At 41.9% G+C, this 13,422-nt stretch overlaps 1 protein-coding gene across 1 annotated transcript; it reads left to right on the top strand.

Annotated features, from left to right (window-relative positions):
- The first annotated feature begins 268 nt into the window (after window positions 1-268).
- CMTM6 (CKLF like MARVEL transmembrane domain containing 6) lies at window positions 269-12,143 on the top strand. The gene is made up of 4 exons (XM_074539149.1): window positions 269-922; window positions 5,767-5,943; window positions 6,894-6,989; window positions 7,972-12,143. Exons 1-4 carry the CDS (start codon window positions 464-466, stop codon window positions 8,125-8,127), a joined length of 888 nt encoding a protein of 295 aa, XP_074395250.1. The 5' UTR covers window positions 269-463; the 3' UTR covers window positions 8,128-12,143.
- The last annotated feature ends 1,279 nt before the right edge of the window (window positions 12,144-13,422 follow it).

Below are 13,422 nucleotides of genomic sequence, written 5' to 3'. Positions count from 1 at the left end.
GACTGGACGTGGCACTCACTGCCATGGTCTGGTTGACACAGTGCTGGTGTTCGGTCAAAGGCTGGACTCGATGATCTCAGAGGGTTTTTCCAACCTAATTGATTATGTGAATGTAACCAGGCAAAGCTTTGCCTTAACCCCCCTCTTTCGATACCGTAATCTCGTGTGACAAGTGAATACTCGTGTAAACTTTACTTACCAAGCCCCTGTTGGCGAACTGAGCCCGGACCGGGCCTGAGGCGGCCCCGTGCTCCGGGCCGTCCCTCACGCTCCCGTCCGTGGCCGCCAGGGGGCGCCGCCGGGCAGCGCCTTTGTCCCGCCGGGCCCAACCGTCGGTGCAACCGCCGCCCCCCGGGGCCCCGGGGCTCCCCGGGGCCTCTCGCCCTGCCCGCTCCCGTCCCGCCGCCTGCCGCCCCCTTTGTTGCGGTTTTTCCCAGATGGCGGCCGGCGGCCCGGCCCGGCCATGGAGAACTGGGCCTCCTACAACCGGACCACGCAATCGAAGGCGTCCCGCCGCCTGCCGCCCGTTTTCTTGAGGCGTTTTCCAGCCGGCAGCCGGCGGCCCGGCCCGGCCGGGGAGCACAGCTCCGCCTACAACCAAACCACACAACCGGACGCGTCCCGCTACCTCCCAACCATTTTCTTCAGGTGTTTTCCAGCTGAGAGCCGACGGCCCGGCCCGGCTAGGGAGCACACCTCCGCCTACAAGCAGACCACGCAACCGGAGGCGAAGACGCCCTGCCCGCCTCTCTTTTGCTTTCGGTTTTTTCCAGCTGGGAGCCGGCGCCGCGGCCCGGCCATGATCAGCGCAGTCTACGAGACGACCACGGAACCCGAGGCGACGAGTCCCCGCCGCCTCCCCTTGGGCTGCACCCTGCGGCACCTGCGGGGATGGCGGCTGCCAGTCAAGGTATTCCAGACGGTGAGTGCCTCCTCCCCTCGCCGTGCGGGGTGGGGCGTGCCGGGCCTGGCGCGCAGGGAGCCCCCCTGGCAGGATGGCTGCCGCGGGCCCGGGAGAGACTCACAGTCTGCCGGAGCTGAGCTCGGCGGGGCGGGGGTGCCCCAGTCTGGGATGGAAACGGGCGTGTTGTGCTGACCCTTCGCCTTTAGGACGGTCCCCTACCGCTTAAAAATTAAACTCCTTGGTGAACCAGGGCAGGCTGAGAAGATGGCCACACACAGGTTTCGAGAGAATGGATTCTGCCTGTCGGAAAGGGCTCCGCCGGGAAGGTGTCCTGACTTAGGATGTGGCATGGAGTCCCTAAAGTTGTGCAGACCTGTACCTCAGGTGGAAAGCTGGCGTGGTGCTGGTTCAAAGTGGTTTATGGTGGGGAAGTGGTGGGAGTGTTCCTTCTCGTGTCCGAGCTGCAGGAGGAGGTGCCGACCCCGGCCGGTGCCGCCGGCGTCATGCGCCCGAGGCTCGGTGCTGCGGCCGCCGTGCCCCAGCTGCCTGCCGGCCTGAAACGCCGCCCGCCCTGGCTCAAAGCAGAGGGAGGCCTCGCAGGAAATGTAGCGGTTTCTTCTGAGGGCCGGATTGTATGAAAACAGGAGGAAGAAGCCTTTGGTTGAACTTCATAGGGCAGTAGAACTGGGAAGGGCATTGCTGGGTCATGAGCTCCGGACCTTCCTCTCTTGCAGATCCTGTAACCCATTCTAAGCCTGTCGGTCTGGGCCTGTCCATGCTAAAATTAAAGAGCCTATTTCTCCTGTGATTTGTGGTAGAAAATTGCACCAGAAACCCATGATCATGGTGACCTATTGCACGAGACATCACTTCATGTCAGGCAGCCCTGGGCTCACCAGGAAATAAAAGGCTTATTTTCTGTCTTTTATACATACAGTTGCTCTTGAATCAAGCAGCTGGGCACCTGCTGCAAGGTCCTGTTCAGTGTTTGGTGATGGGCTCTTCCAAAATGTACCAGTGTGAGTGTTGATAAGGATGAGGAGCATCACTCGTATGTACTAGCAGGGAATGAGTGAAACCCGTAGCGGTAAAGGGCAGCTGACTGCAAATGTGTCAGCCTACATTTTGCAGCCAACACAGTGGCTTTTTAGTCAGATGTGTCATGCTTACAGGAATTGTAGGTGATTTCCAACCCTTTCTCGTTACTTCACCGTTGCAGAAAACAGGACGTTTGGGTTTTAAGCTTCATCTCACACACAGTCAAAACCCTCAGTTAGAAATGTAATATTCTTTAGTGTTTGTAAAGTGGTAACACTGCCAAAAATGAAGTTTTCTAAGAGTCTTTAAAACAAAAATAACAGCCAAGAATGCTTTAAATAAATATAATGGAACATAAACTTTTAATTCATCTACGGGAGATTATTAAAGCAAGATCTGCTGGGTTCTGGTCCCTAACAAGCAGAATGTTTGTATAAATAGGTTCATTGACTAAAATAAAATAAGTGATTATGTAGGCAATTCTACTGATGTACCAAAGCTTTAAACTGTTTAATTATTTAAAATGCTTTCTAAGTAGAAAAAAAGAAAATTTGTCATTATCCTAGACAGGATGGATAGCTGCTTGACGTGTTCTTAAACAAGCAACAGCTAATAGCTTGAACCTATTAGTCAGTGAGAGGAAAAAAAAATGGAGTTATAGTTGTTCACCCTCCTAATTTCCAACATTTTCCCTCCTTTTTTGTAACCTTTATCAAAATGCAGAGATCTTGAGGTCTGGGTCAAAACACTTTAAACAAGCCCCGGAAAGTCCTGAAGGTGGGAGCCTCAGTCTCTGCAGTAAAAGGTTCCTGTTCTGGGAAAGAGTTGATTTTGGAAATGTCAGTGACGGCCATTGCCTTTTGGCTTTGTGTTACACCAGTGGTTGTTACTGGGATTATGCCCTGATAATTGCTGGGGTGGACTGCTGAACAGAGTGTTGCAATCAGAAAGTGGGCTCTGTTCATTGCAGAGGTGATCAGGAGTTTTATAAAACACTCTGAAATCACCTGCAGAAAACTGGCTTCTAGACCTAAGAAATACTTTTGTTCAGATGAATAATGGCATGCTCTGTAGCCTAAGCCAGTTCTTTTGAGCAAATGAAACAAGGAAAATGTCACTGCTAAAAGTCACAAATGTGAGTGCCTAAAGGATGCTGGGAGGCATGTTATTGCTCAGGTTTCTAGGGTGTTGTTGTTTTGTTTGTGGTTTAAATAGGTGGATTGTTTTTATTAGTCCACAACTGGTTGAAATTCAGCACAAAGGTAAATGGCACAATGTGCATTGTGCCAAAATTGAGGTAGAAACGAAATCTTACCTAAAGCAGAACAAATTGCTATCAACTATTGTTTAACTTGAGTCAAAATGGCCTGGCTGGAAAGGAAAATTGTAATTCAGGCCTAAAAATCAGCTCCTTTTTGAGCTGTTAATGTTCTGTAGTAGCCTGAATTATGTAAACTTAATAGAGAATTAATATGTGCACCTACCTGAACTAGAAGATTTTGTACAGGAAATCCCAGTACCTCCCAGATGCCAAGCATCTTCACAGGATTGCTGGCAAGTTCATTGATCTGCTCTATTTTTGTAGCAATTCATTTGTTAAATTCTTTTGTAGCAATTCACTTGTCAAATCTTCTTTATAAATTGACATTTGTTTAGAAACTTCCAACAGTTATGTCAGTATCAATGAATAATTTTTTGCTGGTAAGAGACAGATGAAGGTGTTTAATTTCTGGTGTATAAACAGACAGGACTAATAAAAAATTGAAAAAATACCAAACAAGTGCTTCTCCAACAATGCTTTTGGTGTTGAAAACTTTTATTTTTTGGTGGTAGTAGGACAAGAGAGGAATACCTTTTTTTGTGAAGGTGATACCAAAGAGCAAGTTAAGAAATCCAAGCAGAGCTCTCTGGCATCTTGTAAATGTGCTGCTGATACATTAACTTAATCAAAGCACTTACTCAAAGTTCTTCAAGCCAACTTTTTTAAATTGATGTACTCTATTTTATTACTCAGCTTATTAATAAAAAAATGAATATTGACTTGGACAAGTCCCACACAGGATTGTACTTGGTAAATCTCAGTTATTTGACACTGAACCCTTTATAACTGCTCTTTTAATTTGCATTAAACTCTATTGTTACTTACAGTAACTGTTGTTTGAGTGGGATTTTTTTCAACTTGTACACTCTGTAGAGAAGCTTTTTTCAGCTCTTTAGATCATATTATGGTTATCTGGACACATACTTTCTTTTAAGGACAAGTTTATTTTCTTTCTGCTTTGTTTCAGCCCAAGTGAAAGTGATGACTTTCTGTTTCCAGTGCTTATCAAAAGAGATAAGTTTTCATGTACAGTGCTATCTCACAGCTGACCTTGTGAAAAATGTGAAATTGAAAGTCATTGGATGCAGCTATAAGCCCATGTTTAGAAGTGGAAAAAAAAAAAAAACCCCAAGCCATAAAATCTGGAAAGTCAGCGTTTAAAACATTGCTGGGCTGACATTGTAGTTCACTGGTTTAGGTGCAAGGGCTGCTGAGAAGTTTGTGTTGCCAACCACTGTGGAGAGAAAGGGAGCATGAGGAGGCCTGATAGTTTCCCCTGCTGATGTTTCCCAGCTCCCATTCTTTCTGTTTCTGAGCTCCTGTTTACTTTCTATTGTTGCATTTCCGAAACGTGGTTCTCTGAAGTGCCCTTCTGAGACTTGGCTTAGTAAGGGGAATTTACACTTCCTACTGCTAAATTGTTGTTCTTGTTTTTACTGTGAGCAAACTGAAACCAAAGACTGCTGGTTATTTTCCAAGAAAAATTCTGAATCTTAAATTTAGATTTTTATTGTTTTTTTTTTTTTTAACAAAGAACTGTCAACTTGTTTATTGCCCACATACTCTTATTAAAAATACATGTCATTCTCATATCAGTCTCAGTTTTATGACCCAGTCTGATTCCTGCTCGTGGTTTCATTTTAATTTGGTGAACTCCTTTTTACAAAGATCTGTAAAGCTATGTCAAGCTTATGGGATGAAGAAAGTGATGCTATTTATGGGATGAAGGAACTAGCAAGAAGTGGCCAAAATAAGTGAATGGTTAAATAAAGCAATATTCTTTCTTGTGTGATAAAACAGTAGAAAATCCAGCAGCGGGGATATGGTGACTGTATAGGAAGTAAGTCATGTTCTTTTCTCAGAACACACTGTGGCAGGAAGGTGGATGTAGAGCTGTGCATAGATTAAACGTTGGCCAGCACACTTGAACATAGTGAAGGTTTCAGTTCCTGCAGGGGCAGTTCAGCTTCTGTCATTACTGGGTCACAAGCATGTGAGCGTTGGGCTCATGGATTTCCTCTGAAATTTGATCAAGTGAGGTAACATCAGCTGTGAGCTTTTAGGGAGGTAGCTGAGTGTGTCAGGGCTGGCCAGTTTCCCCACTGCCCTGAGCCCAAATACATTCAGAACTGAGTGCAGCTGTATCTCGTAAGCAGCAGCGTTTTGCAGGATGTGTGTTCTCCATGCTGCCTCATCTCCTTCAAACTGGCAGCTGCACAAAACCACAAAACAGAAATCTTGTCTGTCTAATCAAGAAGCCTCTGTCTGGCTGTGTGCTCAGCTTACCTGAGTGTATTTTATGGACCACCTTTAACAACCAAGCATAAACCATGGCATTGCATAATTATTTCTGTCTGTAAGAAAATAGTGTGGAACTTCACCAAACTCTTTGTAGATTGAGAGTTTTTGTCCCAGCTAGCTTTATTAATCTTTGTATCAGAGATGTCTGTTTGTTGAAGATGTTAGAGACTTGATCCAACTCAAGCATGTTATTTGTTTGCAGATTTTCTCTTTAGTGGCTGTTGTTTGTGAAGAACTTGTGCAAGAATGCTACAACTGTAGTCCTCTTTACTACTTTGAATTTGCAAGCTGCAGTGCCTTCCTTTTGAGCCTCCTGTTTCTGTATGTGTATTGCACTGATTTGTATGAGTCACTGGGGGAAGATAAAGTGCGGAAACTGGTAAGAAAACTTTTTTTCTGGAAAAACAAACAATTTCTTCTAAGTGCATAAAGTCTGCTGTCGAGTAAAAAGCCTATGCAAAATGAATCTCCTTTTCTTCTCCATGTAAAGGGTAGATTAAAGTATCTTATAGTTTAAAAATGAGCCAACTTTGAGAGTTTATATTGACATGTTTGTCAAAGCTGGCTACCTGCAGGATTTTAGGACTTGTGTGGAAAAGTCTTTCCACATTAATGCTGCTAATACTACAGCGTAGCCATTGCAGATCTGTACACATGTGGAATACAATTTACCACCAGCATGATGCTTGCAATTAAAAAAAAAATTAACAGTTTACCCTATCTGTTTTCCTGCTGGGTGTAGACTACTTCCTTTTTGGCAATAATCATAGCTCGTTTCAGTTACAGTTTATGGCTTCGTGCTTCAGATGATCCAGCAGTGGGAGAAAGTTGCTCTGTAAAGTCAGTAGGAACATTATTCCATCTCATAAGTGTCCCTTCCTATGTGCCTTCAGAGCAAACAGTGGTGTCTTTATGTGAGGATACAGATAAGGGAGTGTAGCAAAAGGTTTGAATGAGCACGTTTACTTACAGTTTTCTGGTTTCTTAAATGTTTTATATAAGGAATAAAGCTACCATGGTTGTCCTGAGCTTGAATTTGATGGTTAAAAAAGGTTAGATTAAATTAATTAAATACTTTAAAAATACAAAAAAAAAAGGCAGACTTCTTTAAGTAGATGATAATGCTGTTCAAATAGCTGATGATGTTGAATGTCATTTGGAATTTAGTTGTGAAATGTATTTTCTGAAGCTTCCACTAGCATCAAAGTATCAAAACATAAATTCACAGGCAGTTTAACTCAGCTGTTGTTATGATGTTCATTCTTTTTAGGTAACCTATATACAGTTAAATTATATATTTTTTTATTTTATTTTATTTTATATTTGCAGAATTTATTGACTGTGCTGCTCATAATTGCCTGTTTTCTGTCAGCATCAATACTGCTTTCTGCAAACTGCAATGAGCCTGAAGAATATGCTGCATGTGTAAGTCTTAAAATGGCAAGATTTACTTTGTATTTCTCTGGTATTTTATGTTCTCTGCCCTCTAAATTTCACTCAATTTGCAGAGAAGAAATTAGGCAGGGAATAGAGCTCAGTGCATTGTGATGTTTCAGGAGGAATTAGTTATTTCACATCTTCCAGAAACTTACATTGGAAATCCAAAGAGCTGGCATTCCTCAGGGTTGCTGGAAAGCTGATGTGGAAAAGAAAGCAAGATAATTCTGTTCCATGGCAGCATTGGCTATTAGAGATACACACTTCTGTACTGTCATCTTATGGGATGTGGATCTATTTAGACCTAATAGGTTGAGCATAAATTAGGTGTCAGCTTTGCTTTTTTTGGTACAGAAAAAATAAAAACTACTGTGATTTAATACTTATTAATGTCAAACTACTTTGGTCCAAACCAGTTGTGTAAAATTTAGGTAGAGTTGGAATAATGCATATGTTTCTTTCCTTGTTTGAAAAAAGCTGCCTTCTCTTTACCACCTCTCATCTTGCCAGGACTGGTAACAAAATGTCATTCACAAAATGTCATTTCATTCTCCCTTGCTGACCAGGCTCTGCAGATCTTGTCTTCCTTCATCTTCTTTTGTTATTCTTCATTTGCTCTCATCAATCAGCCCTCTCTTAGATAAATAGTCTGCTACATGCTGCTTTAATAACTGATTTTGGCAATGCAACTAATATACTTTTGCTATTAAAGGTTGATTAGAACACAGTATAAGGTTCACACTTGATTAAAAGAATGACAACTGTAAAAACTTCCACAATGAATGTGCTAGAATTATGACTTCTGATCTGTGTCTAATTTAAATGAAACTATTGATTTAAGGAGGACTATAATCTTAATATTATAAGCATTATTAATGTATATAAAATGGTACAGTGAATCTTTCCAAACAGTGTTAGAATAAATACTGTTTATGCATTTTGAAAGCACATATTTCTGTCCTTTTCACAGGTATTTGGATTTTTTGCAACTTCTGTATTTGTAGCTGAACTTGTCATAGAGATCTATCTCAGAATAAAACAAAAACGGAACGCCAAGAAACACCCTGAGAAGCCCCCTAACGCTCCGAGTGCCACAGAAAATCAGCCATTGAATAAAAAAAGATAACTTCCTGAAATTGGTTTTTTTTTTTCTTTTTTTTTTTCTTTTTCTTTTTTTTTTTTTTTTTACTGGAGAAAACGAAAATGAACTTTCAGTGCACTGTAGGTAACAACTTCTGTTTCTTTATTCTAGTCGATTTTGTACACATTGCTCATCACCAATTTTTATGGATTCTTGGTCAGGTAATGGCATCTTGGGCATCATGTTCTAAGGTACCTGGTCCTGCCACCTGCTGGGATGACAGGTACTAAGAAACCTTGGGTCTGAACAGAATAACTTCAGAACAGTAGTATGCTGATTTGATTCTCACAGAGATGACTAATAAAGGTTAATGTCTGAGGCATAAATTCTGACCTATAACCTAAAGATATTTCCTGGTTAAATGGACCAGATATTTCTATCGTGAGTTAAAAATTAGCACAGCAGAATTCATTTTTGTACTTCCCGGTGAACTGAATGCAAAAGGGATACCTAACTGGAATTTACAGGAATGTTTATCGTTAAGTAAGGGGTTTGGGATTGTTTTTACTAGTCCTGTGTCTCAGTTCTGTCTATGGAGATCAGTTTCATGTTACAGAGACTGTAGGGAGTTTAGGGGAAGGTAATGTAAATGGTATATTGAGCGACAGTTTTGCACCCCATGATTGTCAAAGTTTGGACTTGTATGCCAGAATCTTCTTTCAGATGGTTTCAAAAACTGTAACATTTGCAGGAAGAAACTTGAAAAGCCAGCAGTGGGAGAAATAAGATAAAGAATAAGTATTTTATGTGAAGCGACCCCAGAAGCAGCAATCTGAATATCAATGGCAAAAACCTTAGAGCATGTTGGTTCTACCCTGGTGAATATTACTTGCAAGGTTAATGCCACATGCAGCTTGTTTATTTATAGATAATGCTAAGTTTTGCCAGAATGGTTTTAAACCTCACCATTTTCTGTGTTTATAGATATGGCAGTAGCTTGAGACTCCTTGCTGCTGACTAGCTCAGTTGGTAAACAGGGGAATAAGCACTTGTCCCCTTGATCTGTTTTGCAAGCAACAGTCTGTAGGACTGCAAGGAAAACTACTGATGGGACACATATTGGACAGGTGACGGGTGTGTCAGACCAGATGTTGATGTCTGTAAAAGAAATGAAGTGCCAAAAAAGCATTTTTCTGATGTCTGAGGTAAAAGCAAGACTGCTATGCCTCTCTTAAGAGGAAAGCTTTCAAAAGCAGAGCAAATTACTGTAAGCCAGGAGATGTTCCAAAATAGCAAAGCAAATAAGAAAAACCTGATTGAGTGCTTGAGCCTTTTGCTGTGTCTCCCAAGGATAACTGCATTTCACCGGTATCCCAGCCTGGTGTGTTCCCAGTCCTGTAACCCATTGTGGCAGCACTGAGACCAAGCCCTCCAGAAACCGCCTGAGCTGTATTTAGGAAAGGAAGAGGAAGCTGTTTTAAGACAAAGGACTGTACTAGCAAGTCAAAATTGGTTTTTTCCCATTGCTGCCACTTTCTGATGAGTGTGATTTTGTGATCTTTCTCTCTATGGCCTGAGACTTAAGCCTAACACTACACTTTGCTTGGAGGATGCCAAATTTTGCTGGGTGGTGTGAAGCACCAAATTAAAGCCACAGCTTGGTTTTAGAACTATGCATAGAAGAGATACTTTCCTTCATAGAATTTCTGTGTTGTAAAGGAGAAATGCTCTTTGGACTGGCTTTTTTTTCCCTTGTATTTATTAGTGTCCGTTTGCACTAAAATTTAATTTCAGTCAGTGCTTGCTGGTAGCTGTCTCTGATAACTGGGTAGATTAGAGATGTTTGATTTACGAGCAATGTTACTGGTGATACAAAATATCCATAATGAAAAATATCTCCTCTATGATCTGCAATGTCTTACCCTGGGGACCATGCCCATATAAGTAACATTCCAACAGTCTTGTTTTGGTTTCTTTTTATTGCCCAGAGTCCTGCTGAATTTTTTTTCCACACCAAAATGTCTATAGTCTTTAAATCTTCATCTGTAATTGGTAGCTGTAAATATAGTGTAAGAGCAACACTGTGCTGCTAAGTATTTATTAAGCAATGCAGCACCATGAAAGGACTTTTATCTTGAGGTAATTTCTCCTGTTATTTTTCTCAGCCTGAGGATAAGTTAATGGAAGTCTAGGTTTTGGCTGGTTTTTTTCTATAGGCTTTTCCCCACCTAAGTGATGTGTTACTGATGTCCATTCTTGGAAATACAGAAAGGGATCTGTAAAGTCATCTCCTGGCCTTGGCAGTTTACCTGGCCATAGTCTGTCACATAGTAGTTAAATCCTATGGATCAAGGAGCAAGTCACAGAATGGTTGTAGGTTTGAGGCAGTTGCCTAAAATGTTTCTTCCAAACCAGTTGTTGGCTAACATGCATGATAGTGCTGTTAATTCCTGCACCTTGTAAGATGTTTTTGCTCTGTTTTAAAATAGTTGAGAAGCAGATTTGCACATGTGTGTGCTGTTTTCTGCTTCTGTGCGGTTATTTTTTAAACTGCTTTATCAGTTTCCTATATCCTAGCTTACCTTATCACTCCTAGGTCCTCTGCCCTCCCAGTCTAGGTGGGGGAGAGGCTTCCTTGCTGCAGTGACTGAGCAGACTTGTCTGCAGTCTTGACATGCCCCTTTGATGCCTCTGGTGTCAGGTGCTGGCTTTAAATGTCTGTCTCTTAATTAGACTGATCCTAGAGAATACTATTGGAGCTGGATTAAATGTCTGGTTCTGCAGGAGCTCTGTGTGTATGCTGGATGCCTCTTACTCCTCTTGCTCTCAGCAAAGCCCTTTGCTTGTTTCCCAGCCTGCTTCTGATGAAATCAGCCAACCTTATTTAAACCAGCTATTTAAATTGCTTCCATTAAGGTTGCTGATTTTGGCTTAAACAGATTAGGGATTGTTCAGGAGAGTGACAGGAGCTCTGGCAGAAGTGCTGTTGGATACAACTGCCTCAAATTTCTTCTGTTGGCAAAGTGAACACCTCTGTACATCATAACTGGTAGTAAAGCCTGTTGGAAGGAAGCAGCTGGCCCAGTACATCTATCTGGGGATTGTCTCCTCCATTCTTCACCACAGTGCTTGGCAGTGGGGTTGGAGCCTGCTTGGACACTCAGCTTTGGTGTTTTCCAGCTGAACCTGTCAAGGCTAAGGCTCTGCAACCACTTTCAAGGCTTTTTTGTAGTACCTTGAGAATCAGTGCAGAGGATTTTTCAGGATTCATGAGGACTTGTCCAGTAGCTGGACTGTGAACTGCTCTCAAGATCTGTACTGGGCATTGCATAGATTGTGAATGTTAATTTTTGTGTTTGATGTTTAGCCCACGTTAAACACAGTGCTGCCAGTGCCCTTTGGTTCTGAGTGTGGGAAGGAATTGTGCCTTACTGCTTGTACCCTGGGCTTGAAAAGAGCAGGGAAGGGTTGTGGTCTGTTACAGGTGAGTTCTACCTTTGCACCTTCCAACCTGAGAGAGCAGTGAGTGATCTCACACAATTCCCAGAGCTCAGCACAAGATGGTTTTGCATAATGGCTGTCATGGTGATCCTGTTCAAATTTGTGCAATAAAGTACCAAGCTTTCTACACAGAAGGGAAATTCTTAGTGAAAATTTTCAAAGGTTCCATAAAATTGTAGCAAATAAAGATGCTGATACTGCCTTCAAGATGAAAATTTATCTTTGTTTTAGTCTATTGCTGTAAACATAAGCAGCTCTCTGGATATTAAATTTTATGCTGGACAGAGCTATATGTCACTTTTAATACCATTAAGAATTTAAGTGATTTTTTCATTATTATTAAAGCAGGATGATAATACATTAATTTTCTATATATAAAGCAAGAATTTTGTAGTTTCCAGTGTTGCCTTGAATTTCCACCTAAATAATTTTTAAATGCCTAAATATTTTTTATCATTCTAAACCTGTGATCTTTTTTAACACATTATGTTTTCTTGATCTAAGGAACTTTATAAAATATTTTGTAATCTTTTTTTTTTAAATAAAGGTTTAGTAAATAAGTGTGTCTTGTTTTTGCTGCTATGATTTGGTGTTGCTATGTACTTTTCCCAAAACCAGCCATAGGAAATAACATCATTCTTTTGTTCCTGGTTTGGAGGAAAGAGCTTGCATTGTGTTTGCCTGTTCCTGGGGAAGAGGGTCCAAGTGGCTGGATATTCTCACTAGAAGTTCCCAGGAAAAAAAGATCTGATAAGGTCATATTGCCCCTGACCACAGGGTCCAGCCTAAGTAGTTTGCAGTAGCTTTTACATGTGGTCTGTAAGTTCCTGTGAGAAGCATAATCAGGTGCTGCTTCCTATTGTCTTGATTCCATGGAACTGAAAAAATAAAGGGACAGACTTGCCAAAGGAAGGAGCACAACCTAGCAAAAGGTGTTGAGAGCAAATAATTTATACTGATGTAGAAAAACACAGGTCACTGACTTCCTTGGTTGAGGGAGAGCCGCCTGATCTTAAAAAAATTGTTTGGCTGATTGTAAGTGGTAAGGAGTGAGGAAAAGGAAGCAAACCTGCATGTTTTGCTTTTTGGCAGGAGAGCACATTTTTGCTTCATAATCCTGCAGATTACTTATTACCTGGTGGTCATCTTGTCTGCAGGAGGAGAATGATGCTTCCTTCATCGTTGGCACAGAAACGGGGGTGCCACAGTATGCTTTTCTTTATTTTGTAACATGAAAAGATGAAATCATTTTAAAGATGGAATTGTCTCTCTGATGAAGTTGCCAGAGATGAGTGTAATCGTAGGGACTGAAAGGCAAAAAGGTCTCAAATATTTTTAATTAACTAGATGCAAGAAAACAATCAAGGCAAAATGTTGTATTAGAAAGGTATGCCAGTGGTAGATTTTACACCATGAGAAAATAACTCAGAAATACTAGATTTAATAATTTGAGCTTGACCAGACAGTATAATTGTGTTATTGCTAGAATCATAACAACCTCCTTCTCAGGAGCCTAATCCAGGCTGGTTCAGTGTAAATGACAGAATGTAGTGCAGCAGGGCAGAATATGGGCTGGTAGCACACAGCTTTCCTTTGTGAGTGCACAGGCACCACCTGGTCACTGTGTGTGCATCCTCGGCCCAGGCACAGATCCGTTTCCTTGCTTTGGGATTTTCTCCTTCCAGGGAGGAGCAGGACCAGCCACCTGCTCTCTCACACAGCTGCGGTCATGTGGAGCCAAGCGAGGGTCGCTGCTTGGCTGGGCTTTGGGCGTGGCTGCCCCTTGGATTGGGAATGGCCATTCCTAGCCCGCGGAAGGAAGCACAGGGAAGGGCAGAA

Source organism: Zonotrichia albicollis, chromosome 1, assembly GCF_047830755.1.
Source record: "Zonotrichia albicollis isolate bZonAlb1 chromosome 1, bZonAlb1.hap1, whole genome shotgun sequence".
NCBI classification, from domain to species: domain Eukaryota; kingdom Metazoa; phylum Chordata; class Aves; order Passeriformes; family Passerellidae; genus Zonotrichia; species Zonotrichia albicollis.
This window is presented reverse-complemented; position numbering and strand designations above follow the sequence as displayed.

Coding starts and splice junctions, on each gene's coding strand:
- CMTM6 (XM_074539149.1), top strand. CDS start 464: ATGGAGAACTGGGCCTCCTACAACCGGACCACGCAATCGAAGGCGTCC. Junction 923..5,766: donor CAGTCAAGGTATTCCAGACG/GTGAGTGCCTCC, acceptor ATTTGTTTGCAG/ATTTTCTCTTTAGTGGCTGT. Junction 5,944..6,893: donor AAGATAAAGTGCGGAAACTG/GTAAGAAAACTT, acceptor TTATATTTGCAG/AATTTATTGACTGTGCTGCT.